Source organism: Manacus vitellinus, unplaced genomic scaffold, assembly GCF_001715985.3.
Source record: "Manacus vitellinus isolate BGI_N305 unplaced genomic scaffold, ASM171598v3 scaffold_7_pilon, whole genome shotgun sequence".
Lineage (NCBI taxonomy): Eukaryota > Metazoa > Chordata > Aves > Passeriformes > Pipridae > Manacus > Manacus vitellinus.
Window position 1 is genome coordinate 7,380,348 of NW_021940813.1, and position 15,045 is coordinate 7,395,392.

At 40.4% G+C, this 15,045-nt stretch overlaps 1 protein-coding gene across 11 annotated transcripts in view; it reads left to right on the forward strand.

The window, feature by feature from the left end:
* Positions 1-15,045, forward strand: part of DMD (dystrophin) — a 991,087-nt gene that overhangs the window by 967,967 nt on the left and 8,075 nt on the right. For 7 of the 11 annotated variants that reach the window (XM_018084032.3, XM_018084036.3, XM_018084033.3 and 4 more), the window contains 3 exons: positions 2,492-2,735; positions 3,079-3,202; positions 7,186-7,278. In XM_018084032.3, coding sequence (XP_017939521.3) covers positions 2,492-2,735; positions 3,079-3,202; positions 7,186-7,278 — 461 coding nt within the window. Of the gene's footprint in view, positions 1-2,491; positions 2,736-3,078; positions 3,203-7,185; positions 7,279-14,268; positions 14,301-15,045 lie in introns of all 11 variants that reach the window. The other 4 variants (XM_018084043.3, XM_018084034.3, XM_018084041.3 and 1 more) reach the window with 1 other exon arrangement.

The following is a 15,045-nucleotide window of genomic DNA, read 5'->3' on the forward strand; positions in this document are numbered from 1 at the left end:
TTTTGTCCCCTTTGTTAATCATCATTGCTGTGTGTTTAGATCCCAGTTATTATATTATTTATCATCTGCACTCCGCATCACTCCTATGGCTCTGAAGCTATGATGCATCTCAGTTCTCTGGACTAAGCACTGTGCAGCTGGTCTGAAAAGGTGCAGCTGGAAAACTCACTGATACAGGTGCACTGGGCAAGCCCACAGGCATCCTTCAAAATGACATTCCTTTGTTCCAAAAATATTACAGCATTTAATTACAGAACTCTCAAATTCAGACATACCTCTGCTTAGATAATATCCAGTATCCTTTACATTACTCTTTTTTTCTGTAGGCTTCCAGAAAGATTTTTAAACTGTTTTTTTATCAGACATGAGGGCATTTTTATCTGAATTACTCCCCAGTTCTTACTTGTATTTTAGTACCATAGTTGCTGGAAGGACTTCTCTACATTGATAGAGGTGATAATGGCAGATTTCTTTGTAACAAGGTATCTGATTATGTTGTAAGTATGACCAAGTACATTTATTTAGTTGCCCTAAGGGTGATGTTTTATCTTTTGCTTTACAGCACTTCAAACTTTTGAGTCTGCTGTTTATAGACTATTGCCTGTATCGTACATCTGGGAAATTCCTCATGGGATAGTGATAGCCACTATCTACAGGCTTTGTGAAAAACACTCTTAATGATCAATCCTGTATAAGCTTTAGTCAGCAGTAAGGCTGTGTGTGATACTCTTGTCATGTTCATTCCTATTCCCTTTTGTATTTTTATTAATTATTCACCAGTGTGTTCAGCAAGAAGTATCAGAAGACATTAAGTCATGCGGAAGTCATAACTTGTATGACTATATCTATATCCAGTATAGATAGCCCTTCTTTTTTTTCCAGATAATTTTCATGGACTCGCTAAAAAAATAGCTTCATTTGAACAAACCCTCTTCACAGTGTGGGTTTTAGAGAAGGAAATCTTGAATTTTTGAACAATCTAAAGTTAAGTACGATCATCCCCTTTTTTTAACCTTTTAAAACTTCTGCAGATGAGGGATAGTGTAGGTCAGACATCCCTTAGAGATATTTTGGGGAATGCCACAGTCCCAGGTTCAGACTCGTCCATTATGCAGCTACTGAGGAGCACGGGGACATTTGAAGAACAGTCAGTAGCCTGTCCTTGTCCTTGGCATTGCTTTCTCACCCATGTGAATTGATGCATACTGCTTTAGTTCTTTTCTTGGTCACAGCAGCGTACCTTTAGAAGTACTTCAGAGTTTAATGAAGTTTACTGGGAGGTTTCTGAGGTGCTATTAAGCTTCCAGACCAAACTGTCAGTGTGCATTGTGGTTTGCAGGCAGAACTGGCAAAAGGTGCCTTTTCTCACAACCTCAAATAAGAGCGAGTTGGAAAAATTAAAATCTGGGTCACTGCTTGTGATGAGTAAGCAGTTACCAGAGCATTGAGCTGCTTTTCCCCCCTCTGGGAAGCTGTAGAGGAACATCACAGCAACAAAATCCCAGTGCAGTTTGTTAGGCCTCCCTTGCTTATGAAGTTTCTGTTACAAGTTATTTTTTTTGCAGCTTTGGACTGTGTTATCCCTAACAAGGTTTCACTTTCTTACCTTATATGCTCTTCCTGCTTGTTAGATTTTTTTTTTTTATGTGGACTACTATAGATCATGTTAATCTATGGAGTGTTTTACTGGAGGAAAAATTGGATCTTTACAGAATGAAAGAAAAAGCTTAGCAGTGCCATAAAGTTACAGTAAACTGCATCACTCCCAGCAGTACATTCCAAATGAAGATGGAAATTATAGCCCCGAAAGTTAGTGCAGTTTGATTTAACAGGCTGGCTCTCTGATTTGTCTTTTTCTCATCTTAAGTTGATAATTTTAGCCGTAGGCTGGAAGTGCAGTTGCAGGTATGAAGAGAGAAGAGTGATGTGACCTGACTGACGACAGCAGAGTTCTGTGTTTTCTGGTCTGACTTTTTGTGTGGCTGCCTCTCTGAGCTTTCTCATCTGTAAAACAGATAGGCTGGCCAGGTGGCACCCACTTTGGTTAGTGTTTGTGAAGTGCTTTGATCAGTCAAAGTCCTCTTTTAGCACTAATTACTCCTCGAGTGTAGTCACGCGTGAAAGGGAACAGGGGCAGTCCGACTTCTGCTAGGAAGGATAAAGCGCGGGAAGCGGAGGGAGGGCTGAGCCCAGAACACACTGTACCCGGGCTGCTGGAGGGTGTCTGGAGTCCAGCCAGCCTTCTGGTGCTGCAGAGAGAGCCTTTAGGCAATGTTTCATCACAGGTCTGTACAATACCAGATCCATGCAGATCTGCAAGGTGTAAGCCCATGTGTGTGGATTCAGCAGAAGGAAAGGCAGGTGGTGCAGGTGAGCCTCTGCCCCCCGGGAATTAAACACATCACACCACACGAGAGGAGGTGCCTTGTGATCCTCTGCACCTGCCTGTTCGGCTTCATAAAGCTTTGGCCTCCTTGTCACTTCCCAACAGAAACCTGCAGGCAGAGTATGACCGTCTGAAGCAGCAGCATGACCACAAAGGACTGTCTCCACTGCCGTCCCCGCCGGAGATGATGCCGGTCTCTCCGCAAAGCCCCCGGGATGCTGAGCTCATTGCAGAAGCCAAGCTGCTTCGCCAGCACAAGGGCCGCCTGGAAGCCAGGATGCAGATCCTGGAGGATCACAACAAACAGCTGGAATCACAGCTGCACAGGCTGAGGCAGCTGCTGGAGCAGGTGAGTCCTCAGGCATTTCTTCTAGGTCTCTGTAGAGTCATTCTCCAAATGTGAAGCATTATCAATAACAACATACCAAGAAATCCTATCTGTTTGGGCTAGTCAGAGAAAAATATTAAATTGTTCTACAGGCTGCAAGTGAGAATGTGAAATGAGGTTTCAGTGTTCTTATTTAGTCTTCTTTCTTGTTCTGTTCAGAATTCAAATCCATTGGTTGCATGGATATATTAGCTTAAAAAGAGATAGAAAATTGTGTGTATTCATGGAATAAATAAAAATTACAGAGATATGAAGTAGTGAGTTGTTAATAACAGCCTCTTCTTTTTTTTTTTCCAATGTTCAGCCACAGGCAGATGCCAAGGTGAATGGTACAACACTATCATCTCCTTCTACCTCTTTGCAGAGGTCAGGCAGCAGTCAGCCAATGCTTCTTCGTGTAGTTGGCAGCCAGACTTCAGAAACTATGGGTAAGATAACAAAGTTCAGATTGTCATAAAAAATAATTATAGTCCCATTTTCCAGAAAAAAATTCCTTAAACACGGAAAATAGGCTTCTGTTTAGTTCAAATGAGGATGAAGTAGGCATTTGCAATGGTCTTCGATGTCATCTGGCTATTTACATGTTCATTATGATTCAGGCTTTTGCTTCTGATCATGATGCACACAGTAGCTTGGATATTTTGACATTAAACGCAAAGCTTAGCCAGGGCTTGACTTCTGAAAACAAGTATCACTGAAAAGCTAACTATTTTATTCAAACTGACTTTCCGTTATTAAGCATGACTGATTTAATGTACACAGTATTAATTATGGCTAGAAGACTAAGTGTATTATTAGTCATCCCCGTGTTAACTGACATGATCTTATTTTTAATATGTTGTGGCTCAATCAGTGGGATTGAACTGTCACTTACAGGCAGTGCTCATCTAGTGTCTCTTCTAAATACCATATCAGATGTGATAATGAACATCAAATGAGTTGTGGAGTAAGATTAAGTAATAATATTCTGTAGCTAGAGGCTGGAATTATTATTTTGGTGATTTTAGTAACTGCTCTGTAACATTTTCCTGATTTCTTATTTGTTACATAATTAGGAAGTATTTATTACCAAGCAGGAAGGATTTTTTGCTAGTAAAGAAAGCAATCAGTTGTTGCATCATCTTTAAACAAATGCACTTACATTACTTCAACAGGATAACATTTCAAGTGTGATGATAATATTCAGCTTCATACACAGAAATTTATTTAATATGTATTAGAGAGAGACTTAAGTCAGAGCTTTGCTTTTAACTGCTGTTAGTGAAAGTGTCAATGGCAGTGAGAGGTTGAATGGGAGGGGACATTCTGCTGTGTCTCAAGTGCTGTTGTGGTGGAAATGCAGCTTTTTGGGGGATATTTCTTCTATTCCAAGTGTAAGCAATAGTGTCAGCCTGTGCCAGTATCAAACAAGATGAATCAGATTTTGTATGCCCTGCAACAAAAAATGTGAAATAAATTGTACTTTTAGGAATGCTTAAGTGAAATCCTGGGGGTGAGAGTTACAATCACAGGTATCAGCAATTTCATTTGGACTTTTCATTAGTCATATTACCAATGAGGAAATATTTTCCTATGTATGGCATACACAGAGAGACAGAATGTATCAGTGGAGTAATTTGCATCAGCTTTCTGAAGAAATGTCATGAATTTCATCACATAAAATATGTTCATTAAAATACACAGGAAAAGATAGGAAGGCAGTGGTTCCCAGCCATCTTACTAGAAGTCTTGTAGTTTGTAGTTTCTTATGTCATCCTATAGTAGGACAAAATACAATAATGTACTTCTTTTCATTTGACTCAATATAAAATCTTTCCCATTTAACTTGCAAGACTGGAATTAATTAATTAACATGATAGAGTCATATAAACTGCTGAAACTTTTTAAAGGAAATATTTAGACGTGACTTTATTTGATATTTTTCCGATGGAGCTGATATGTGGAAGGACAGTGAGATGCTGAGGCATTATCAGTATGATTGTATTGAGACTCAGCTAAACCACACTGTTGGCAACATGAAGTGGAGCTTGTAAAAAGAATTACTAACCGAGTTAACAAACCGCAGCTAATTCAGTTTGTCGAGTCTCCTTTCACACCAGAAGGCTTTGCTTGCTAGTCTGAGAGTTTTCTGAAGCACGGCTTAAAATACTCTTGAATTGTGAAGGGAAGCAGAGCAGTGATATAAATAATGCTCCCATGCAGAAAGCATGTGCCTGAAAATGAGGGAGCCATCCTTTCTGAGAAAAGACTGAGCTTCTCTAGGTCTCTTAGGTAGTGAGGTAGTGTAGTGATAGCTTTTATATGTTTTTCTCTTCAAAATTAGATGTTGGTTGTTTTTTTCTTTGAATGTAGACCCGCTGCACTTCTGTCTCTGCTTTCCCAGGGAGAGATGACTGTGAAAAGTTTTCCACCAGCAATGTTGTCCATCTGGTAAAAGCTGTGACCCACTCAAATCCTAACTTACAAATAGAAGAGCTTATTCCTGTATTCCTGAAATACAGCTGGGCAAGTGGAAAGGTTTTGCTGCTCTTCTTATAGAGTCCTAATGGGAAAGTCCTTGTCTTTGGTCTTTCTCTCCCAGCAGTGTAGCAGCGGAGGAGGTTTACTGAGGCCTGTGAAGCAAGAGGCTGTTGCTGAACTTCATTTCATTCAGCTGCCACCAGAATATTTGACACTCACCCAGCTCTAAGCCTTTTGTAGGAACACAAATGGGGAAGGCTGTTTTGGCTAAAGAGAGGAGGTTGAGGTCCAAAGGTATCTTTACTTTTGTCAGGTTGCTTGGCTGATGTCTTATTTTGTCATTTACAAGGAAGTGCTCAGGAAAGTCATCCAAATAAGGAAAAAAATAAAAATAACGCATTTTAAATAAAAGATACAGCATTTTTGAGGGTCAACACAGTTTGGTTTGTGTCAGCACTTAAGAGGACGTTTGGAAATCAGTACCTATCCTCAATTATCCTTGACCAGGACAGCAGAACCACCTCCTTCTTCTTCTGGTCTTTAGGGCCAGGTGGCTTTCTGTGGGCTGATAAAATCCTCAGCCTCTACCTCAGGGTAGAAGCAGCAAGATCTTGCTCTGAGTTTTCACCCTGACATCCAGCAAAGGCTGGAAGGACATTACTTTTGCTAAGACACCTCTGTCAGTGATGTGAAAGTAACTCATGGTGTGAGTTGATTTGTGTGAACCCAGCACCAGCTGAAAGCTGAACAAACTGCAAGCAGTCTCAGCAGCTATTTTTAGACCATTAATGGAATAAAAGAAGCTGATACAAAGACTATCATTTATATGAATTAAGTGCTTCTTGCAGACACTCTAACCCACCTCTTGTAGTGGAGTGGGAGAAATCACTCTTGGTCAGTAATAACTCTTGTGAAACTCCTGGCCTAAATATAGGCAGCTCTGAAGTGTTCCTTTAGTATCCCTTTTTCTAGGTTTTCCACTAGCATGGAGCACCTCAATGTTTAAAGAACATAAATGTTAACAGAAAATCAGAGTTTATTACTTCAGTAGGGCGAGACATGTTAGAATAAAGGGTCATTAAGTCGTTTTCAAAATTGTGGTTATTACAGCAGGCAAAATTACTTTTGTGTTTTAATAGGGATAAAAGACATCTAGCAAAAAAGGAGAATGTCATTTCAAAGTATATCCTTTAGGTGTATTCCTTTCCAGATGCTTTATTTGTATTGGAGGCTAGGGCATACAGTAAAAACAACATGTGGATTTTAGTTATATGAAACCATGAGCAAAAAAATTCCAGTAAAAATAAAATGTATTGAATTTCCCATTAAGATGCTGCCCTATAATCAGGTTATAGAAATTATTCAGTGGGAGAAATGTATTTTGCTTTATTAAACTGCTGCTAAACCCTTTTACAGTACAATTGAGTGTTCTTGGAGCACCAATCTGATGCAATTAAACTGTCAGAAATATTAATACTGATGCAGATGTGAATCTGGGTTTCTACTGATTTGTGCAGCTAGGCAAAGCAGTGCCAACATGAATCCAGCACTATTAGAAAGCTGCTCAACAGCAGCACTCACAGCAGCAATTTCTTTTTCCATTAATAGAATAAGAGAAGCTGAAACGACGAGTGTCATTTATGGAACTAAATGTTCCTAGCAGACATTTTACCCTACTTCTTCTACCAGAGTAGATTATTTCTTAAATCCCTTTTTACAAATTAAAATCAGCATTAATTATTTCAAATTCATTGTTTAATTTCACTGATACCCTTATAAGGAAAGAGACACATAACAGTCAACAAAATTCACCTTTGAAATTTTGATTGTATGCTAAGCAGAAAATGTGTTTATTAAATGGACAGCTTTAGCTTTGTGAAGGACTTATGCAATAGCAAACTGTTAGCAAAGGGTTTTGTCTCTCAGGCAATGGTGTGGATTTGCTTTGCAGGTGAGGATGAGCTGCTCAGCCCTCCCCAGGACACAAGCACAGGTTTGGAGGAAGTGATGGAGCAGCTGAACAACTCCTTCCCCAGCTCCAGAGGTGAGCGCTGCTGCCCGTGGCAGATGAGAGGGAAGAAGATAAAAGTGCTTTCTGTTCCTTGATGTTTTCAGGGGGTTGTGTTTTGGTATTAGTTTTTTTGCTGCTCTTTGTTTTCATTTTAACAATAGCTGTAGAGAAACCTGTCTTGTTTAGAGTGGAGGAGCAGCCTGCTCCTCCTTTAGCTTAAGCTGCCTCCACAGGTAGCTCTTGCTAGATATGTGGATGAAAAAATGTCTGTATGAGGCTTTCTTCTCCGAGCATTTTCTTTGCTTCTTTTTTGTCATGTTCCTTTTCTCACGGCTTTTCTCCTTTTTAGTCAGTCCCCTTGTTGATTTATTTTTCATTACATGTCTTAGCACATTCTTCTTCTGTCCTTCCTTATCTTTCTCCAAGAAGAATCTGATGTGGAATAATATTAAAGTTCTAAGTCAAAGTTCTCAACCATGTAGCACTTGGGTCCAGAGGGATGGAGTAAAAATGAGTGGACTGCTTGTTTGTGCAGTGTGGGCAGCCACATTTCTTTCATTTGTTTCCATTTTGCTCACTCCTGTTGTTTGCTAAAGATAATCAGTTTGTGTTATGGGGATTTATTTGTTCAACCTTTTTTCATTTAAGAAGTTCTTTTCTGAGCCCAGAGAAAATACTCTGATGCCAAGAAAAATGGCTTAGATTCCTAGCAGGAGGTGGAAAGTTTGGGATATTGCCTGTTGCTGTGAAGGAAGGCTCAGACATAAATCTCTTGGCAGGAGAAAGTCACAGTGTCTATTGGCAGCCTGTAAAATGGATTTCAGTAGGGGCATAGACTTTCCACAGGGCCTTTTGCACAGGTTTCACAAATCACCCAGAGGTTCTTCTTCAGCAGAGAAATGCATTAACCATTGTACTAGACCTTCAGTGGAGTCAAATTTTCTCCATCCTTTGGTTTCAAAGTGAGCTCAGCTCTCACCAGACATCACCCGTGAGCAATGGAAAAAAAGGCAGGAAAAACACGTATAAGATCTCATGCTATAGATCAAAAGATGGAATCATTTAGAAAGATCTCGTGGAAGAAAATCCAAGCCAATAAATTAACTGTATTCATCTCAACATCATGTGAAAAAGTCATATGTCCAGCCCTCATTTTGTCTCAATATTAATTATGAGAGACAACAGATGAAAAATCTTTCATATGAAGGTAAAAGTGGACTTATTTTTAAAATTGCTGTGTACACAAGGTTGCAAAAGGCAGTTTTCTTATCAGTGACCATCATTTGTGTAAATATGTTGTATTTAGGAGATCTTGCATAATTGTCTAGATGTAGATAGCCCATGTGTTAAAATATTCACCAAACTTGAACAGTTAGGTTTCTCTGTTCTTCATGTATCTTTTGATGCATTTGCATGAATGCCAGCTTTGTGTTTTTATTTTTGGTTGAGGTATAGGAGTGGTCTGAATAGGCTCTCTGTAAGAAACAGTTCATCCTACAAACAGTGCAGATGGATTTCCATTCATTGGTTGATGCAGAGGGCTACTGACATTGTCAATTTTGGTGAGATCTCGTGCAAACTTCTGTTACTGGAGTTTTCTTCTGTTCTAGTTTTAACAATTAAATTACAGTCAGCTGATCCCCACATACACAAAGCTCACATCCACAGCTGATCTGCCTCAGCCTCATGTAAACCTTCACTATGACATGAAGGATGCTGAGGTCAGTCAGATTCCAGAGGCATCAGGGATCTGACTTATGTTTTACAAGACTGCAGTAAAAAGAAAAGAAAGCAGAGTTGACTGGTTTCAACAAACTACTGAATCAGGAACCTTTTTGCTGTTGAGAGGTACAAATCTATATCTCAGGTTTCTAATCTATAAATAAAAGATCAAAATGTAGTTGCAAAAGAGTGAAAGCACTTTGGCAAAGCAGCCTGAGAAAAGGGCTGAGTGTGAGGACTCAGGTGTGGTGCAAGTCAAATTTTGTTCCTTTCCATTACAAATTGGATAGAATCTCAAGGTATAGGTAGAACACCTACCTCAAGTAGGTATTTTGGAAACAGAACAATAAAACCAAACAAGCATTGAGCACAGATCCATAAGGAATACATTTTATTATACTGTTTCTTATTAAGTAGAATTAAAAAACTGTCAAATGCAAGAAACACAGTCATCTGAGTGTGACTTTCAGAAATGGGTTGTGATACAGGAGCTGAGGAAGCTGGGGCTGTTTAGCCTGGAGTAAAGGAAGCTCAGGAGAGACCTTACTGCTCTCTACAACTCCCTGAAAGGAGGTTGTAGTGAAGTGGGGGTCAGCCTCTTCTCCCAATTAGCAAGTGATAGGACAAGGGGAAGTGGCCTAAAGTTGTGCCAGGAGAGGTTTAGATTGGATATTAGTGAAAATTTCTTCACGGAAAGGGTTGTGAAGCATTGGAACAGGTTTACCAGGGAAGGGGTGGAGTCAACAACCATGGAGGTATTTAAAAGATGGGTTGATGTGGGACGTGGTTTAGTGGTGGAATTGGCAGTGCTGGGGTGGACTCAGTGATCTAAAAAGTCTTTTTCAACCTTAATGATTCTATGAAATTTCGTTTCTTTGTGGCTTGTAACAACAAGCATGTTAAATTTCAAGCTGAATATCCAGCATGTCACAACATAGAGAGTGACACGCCTTTTGAATCAGGGACATGATTCTGGATGTCCTATTGCCAGTAGGAGAACAGCAACTTGGAGGAGTGCAGAACAATGTGACAAGAGCAAACTGGACTCTGGAAGCTTTGGTTGTGAGAAAGGTTCAGAGTTGAATAAGCAGTGAAGAGAGAAGAGGGCTGAATTTCTGTGCTTGGGTGCACAGATGTGTAATTGAGCATCACAGGATACAAATTAACAGCTAAATATTTAGTCTAAATACTGTTAAAAGCACCTGAAGAGTAAGATTTGCTCAGGCTGGAAAGCAGGCTCTTATTTTGAACTTCTGAAACAAAGCAGTAAAATGTAGTAGCAATTAATTGTCACTCACCTGGAGATAGATTCCTTATGATTAAGATATTTTCCAAGCTTTTGCTGCATAGTGTTGTTTTTAAAAGGGCATCAAGGCTTCATAGCATCATTTTGAATGTATTTTAGATCTCAGCTGCAATAGCTTGTGTACTATATACCTTTTATAGGGGTTTTGTTTGTTGTCTCTTCAGTTTAACCTTTTGGCAGTTCTTGGCATCTCCTAAGGAGCACAGGACCTCCATACTCCTTGCAATGCTGGCTGTTGGTGCCGAAAGCTGTTTCATTTCTGAAGAGAAATTCTGCTGAATACCTGATGATTGCTGTCCTTAAGGAATTTTTCCTTCCTTTTAATCTACAAGGTTTCCCATCCATTCCTCTTTTACTTTGCTGCTCCCAGCAAATTCACAACTGCTGCAGCTGCTTCAAACAGCTGCTGTGCTAACTCAAAACAGATGTCAAAGCCAGAGGTCTGACATTTAGTGGAAATCTACCATTAAATACCACCTCAGTGGTTTATTTGACCCTGCTTGATAATGGGCCACAGAGGAAAACATTTTCACGCTGTATTTGTGCCCAAACTACTAAATCTCCAGGGAATTGGTTCACAGTTAGAAAGCAAGATTGGCAGGCTAGTATTTTTAAAGCCAAATTCATCTCTCCTGCAGCACTGAGGACAGAAAAGTTGTACCGCTTCTGGTGGATCTCATGGTGGACCAGGCTGAGGTTTGCAGTTGTAGTTCCATGGTGACTGCTTTCTGTGAATGATATCCAGAGAGGAATTTAGGGGCAGAAGTTCTTGAGCTGACTGAAGTTGGTGAGAGCACTTCCCAGATTTCAGTGCAGGGCCCTTGCTGGGGAATAATGAAGATGTGGGAGCCAAGAAGTGGTTAGAAATGAGACCATGATGGCTTAAAAGAGCTAAGAGGACATGACATAACTTGAAAACATTTGGAAGGAGATCAGTATTCACTTACTGTTTAGTGTGGTATTGCTTAACACAGATGTGGTCTTGTGCAGTGAAATTACAAGACCCCACAGCAATAAATGAGTGACACTAAGAATAGCGCCATTTTTTTAGAAGTTTTTATTTTTATCTCAGTCACATTAAAACACACCACTCACATTTTCTCCTCTCACTTTTGCATCAACCAGGCTCTGTTATGAGGGGGACTAATGTCCTAAGTGGAACTAGCAACTTTCAGCACTGCAAATAATGCAGTTTCTCTTATTGTGACAGCAAAATAATACACACTTTTCACACCTTACTGAATCAGTGGAAGAGTACCCTGGAGTTTATATTGTGGGGTATTCTGGAAATATTCTTCCAATTGAGATATCCTGGCCCCTTCTGGATTGTATCACCTTGTCTGTGCTGTGGTCCTGCATCCCTCAGCCTGCGTGACTGAGATCCCTCATCGCTCCCCGTGGTACAACAGTACTGATCTGGCTGAGCCTCTAGAGCTGCAGATGGGGTGGTGAGGGGGAGGAGTAGGTCTTTCATGTTTTATAATGCCCAAATGTGTACCTTTGCCTGTGATACAATGTCATGTAGCTTTCCAAAAAAGAAGAAGAAAGAAAAACTCTTCTATTTTTTAGGAGCAGGAAGTCTTGATTTGAGCAGGAATAATAGATAATTAGGTACCCATGGATTACGTATCAGTATTTTGATGCCTTATAGGACACAAATTTTCAGAACTGCAGCAGTATAGACAATCTTTTTCCTCTGCAATTTATGCCAAACCATACTCTTTGCCTTAAAACTTAGAAACACACATTCATTCATATGCAAAGAAGGAAATAACGTAAAATCCATTAAACCCTTTTTAATCTTCCTCCAGTAGAAATTAGCTGTTACCGTAGTAGCACTGCTCTTTTTTGCATTTAACAAATTCTAGGGCTGATTACTCACCACAGACTGTCCTCACCAGCTGTTTTGTGTGGTGCTGAGCTGTCCCAGTTACCTTTAAATGCATTCATTTTCAAGCAGAATCCACTCTGTCTCACGTAGATTTAAATTAAACACTGTGTAGCTGCACCTGGTGGTGCTTGTCCAGGCAGGTAGGCATTTAAGACCTCCAGAAGGATCCAGTATTTTACATGTGGAGAGTTCCTTCTCTCTTCTTGACCCAAGCTAAACAGTCACCTGCTGGATCTCATTCCTGCCCCAGGACTCTTGCACACCAGGCTGTACCAGGCTGCAGTTCCTTGGAGTCCTCAACTAGACCACCTGCTGACCTAAACTCTGGGGCTCTTCCTCAGATGACCAAAGCATACAGTGGATTTTACATCTTCAAGGATTTACTGTTGCATGATTTATATTGGTGAGAGATTCCCTCCCAGAAGGCATTTTTTAGGGAATTCATGACTCCTGATAAAGGTGCCAGAGGAGGTCTCAGGCTCTGTAGGCACATGTGTAAGTCCTAGAGAGTTAGGCAGGTCTACAAGGTGGAGTCCTTAGTGAAGGGATACCTCTCCTGGCCATCAAACCCTGGTACCTCTGTGCACCACCAGCATGTTTGGTACAGACTTCACCAGAGTCCAGGCTCCGCTGAGGAGCAGAATAAAAACACACAGACATGCAGAACATGTTATTATCAAACCTGTTATTGTCATTTCTAATCGTAAGTGTGCTGCTGGGGAGAGGGAGAAGGGCAGGAAGGGAATGGTAACCTTAGCTGTCCAGGCCTTCAGAGGCTGCCCCAGCCATTTCCATTGCCTGGAGTTTGTGGCTGAGCCATGGCTTTGGCCCGTGGTGGTCAGTGATGCTATTCCCTTCCTCTGCCCTCTCCTCCTCTGCTTTCCTGCCTCTGCCCAGCTCTGTTCTGCTGTTGACCCTTGTTCTGCAACTTGTAAAATATCTGCAAAGCTATTTATTGCCTTCCTTCCCTTCTCCTGCAGGCTTCCATACCTAGTGAAAAACTCGATAGCAATTAGGTTACTGTGACCACAATGTTCTCCCATAGGTATCTGTCTCTATCACTGTTGTCTCATACATTGCTTACAATTACATCTTTTCCAGCAGCTCTGGGGCAAAGATCATCCTCTTTCTTGAACAGCATCTACCACAGTAACTTTCTCACCTCAGACTGCAAGTCTGGCCCTGCCAGTGCGGGCAGTGATGTGACAGTGACAGTGAGACACTGCTTCTGGAGACAGCAAGCCTCTTACTGTCACTGGCTGTGTGTTGGGAAGGGAGTGTTTGCTGTTGATTGACACCTGGCTTTCTTTGTTTAAAAAAAAAAATGCTATGGGAAGTGTTTGAGAAGAATCAGCGTGATCAAAGTGTGGCTTCCATGAAGGCTTCTTAGAAATATCTTTTCAGATAAACCCATTATTGACTCCTCCATTTTGGCAGTTCTTGAACGTGATGATGCTTTCCCTTTTTTCCCTTTTTCCTTGACTTTTTTTTTCTCTCTCCCTCTGTCCCTCCAGTTTTACCATGCTTGCAGATCAGCATGTTCCGAACATATTTTGGAATATATTTATCATGAATGTGAGCATGTTGTTTTCCAGTGTACAGCTCTAAGTGTAAAATAAGTGTGTGTGTACACATATGTGTATATTTATTAATGGATACCTCAATGTATATAGGACATAATGCAATGTAAAATGCCTGGATAAATTAATTTGACTTTGGGAAAAATTATTTTACTGCTTACACTGATTACCAAACATACTCAACTTGAGGAAATAGGATGCTCAGAAAGTGAATTCAAATCTTCTCTACAATCCTTATTCTCAACTGAAAAGCCTATAAGTTGGGGCTGGTGGTTTTCTCAAGTGTTTTGTGAGGTTAAACCAAGCCACAGGTGACAGAACTGTTGTTGAATAAATCAGGTCAGAATCATCAGTGGATTTCAGTGCACTTTCAGTCTTTCTTTAAGCAGAAATGCATTTTTATTTAATATTAAATATCTAAATGAAAATTGAAGTGTCTCTTACAGTATAAAATATATGTTCATGTGTGGTTTTTTCCCTTTCTTTTCTGATATATATTCCACTTCCTCTCTCTGTTCCTAAAGGAAGAAATGCCCCTGGAAAGCCAGTGAGAGAGGTTAGTGAGACGCAGGCTCACTGCCATGGCTTCTGTTTGTCACAGCTTGCTTTCTGTGCCCAGCATGCGTGTGACACAGCACGGGTTTGCTTGGGTTTGGTGAGGGTTGGGGGTGGTTTTATTTTGCTTTGGATTTTGTTTGATTTTGCTGAGTGCATTCCCCATGTGTGCTGTGACAGTAGTGTACCTCTCAACTTTCAATGGAAACAATGTCAGCTCAGGGCTCTGCATTTTCTTACATCCTCACAGAGGTGGAAAATCAGAAATGGGGAGGAGAAAATAATACATTGAAATTAAGCCTCTGAGTGATAAATGTTGTCAGCAAATACGCTGCAGTCATTGACTTATATTCTGATGCTCTTGTATGTAAGTGCAACAGGGAGACCCATGTCTCTTGCTGTTCTGCTTACATAATCACAGTTTTATTTACATATATGTGCCCATGTACCAACTATCATCTCCAGTTACCAAATAGTTTTTTTTTCTTTTCCTTTAGAATAGTGAGAGTTGAGAGGTATGAGAGATTCAGGTGTTTTAATTTCCTGGTGTACTGTTGCAGAATGAAGAATGCTACTAACATTCACCAGCTCCACAGTGTTGTATTGAGCAATGCAAATGGGTGATGGTTTTCACTGTGCACTTTGGACATGGTTGGTTTGATGCAAAATAGGTTTTGGAATTTGTGTGTCACTGCTCATTAATGGAGGGAAACGTTTTGCGCTGTGTTGTCACAGCACCTTTGAAA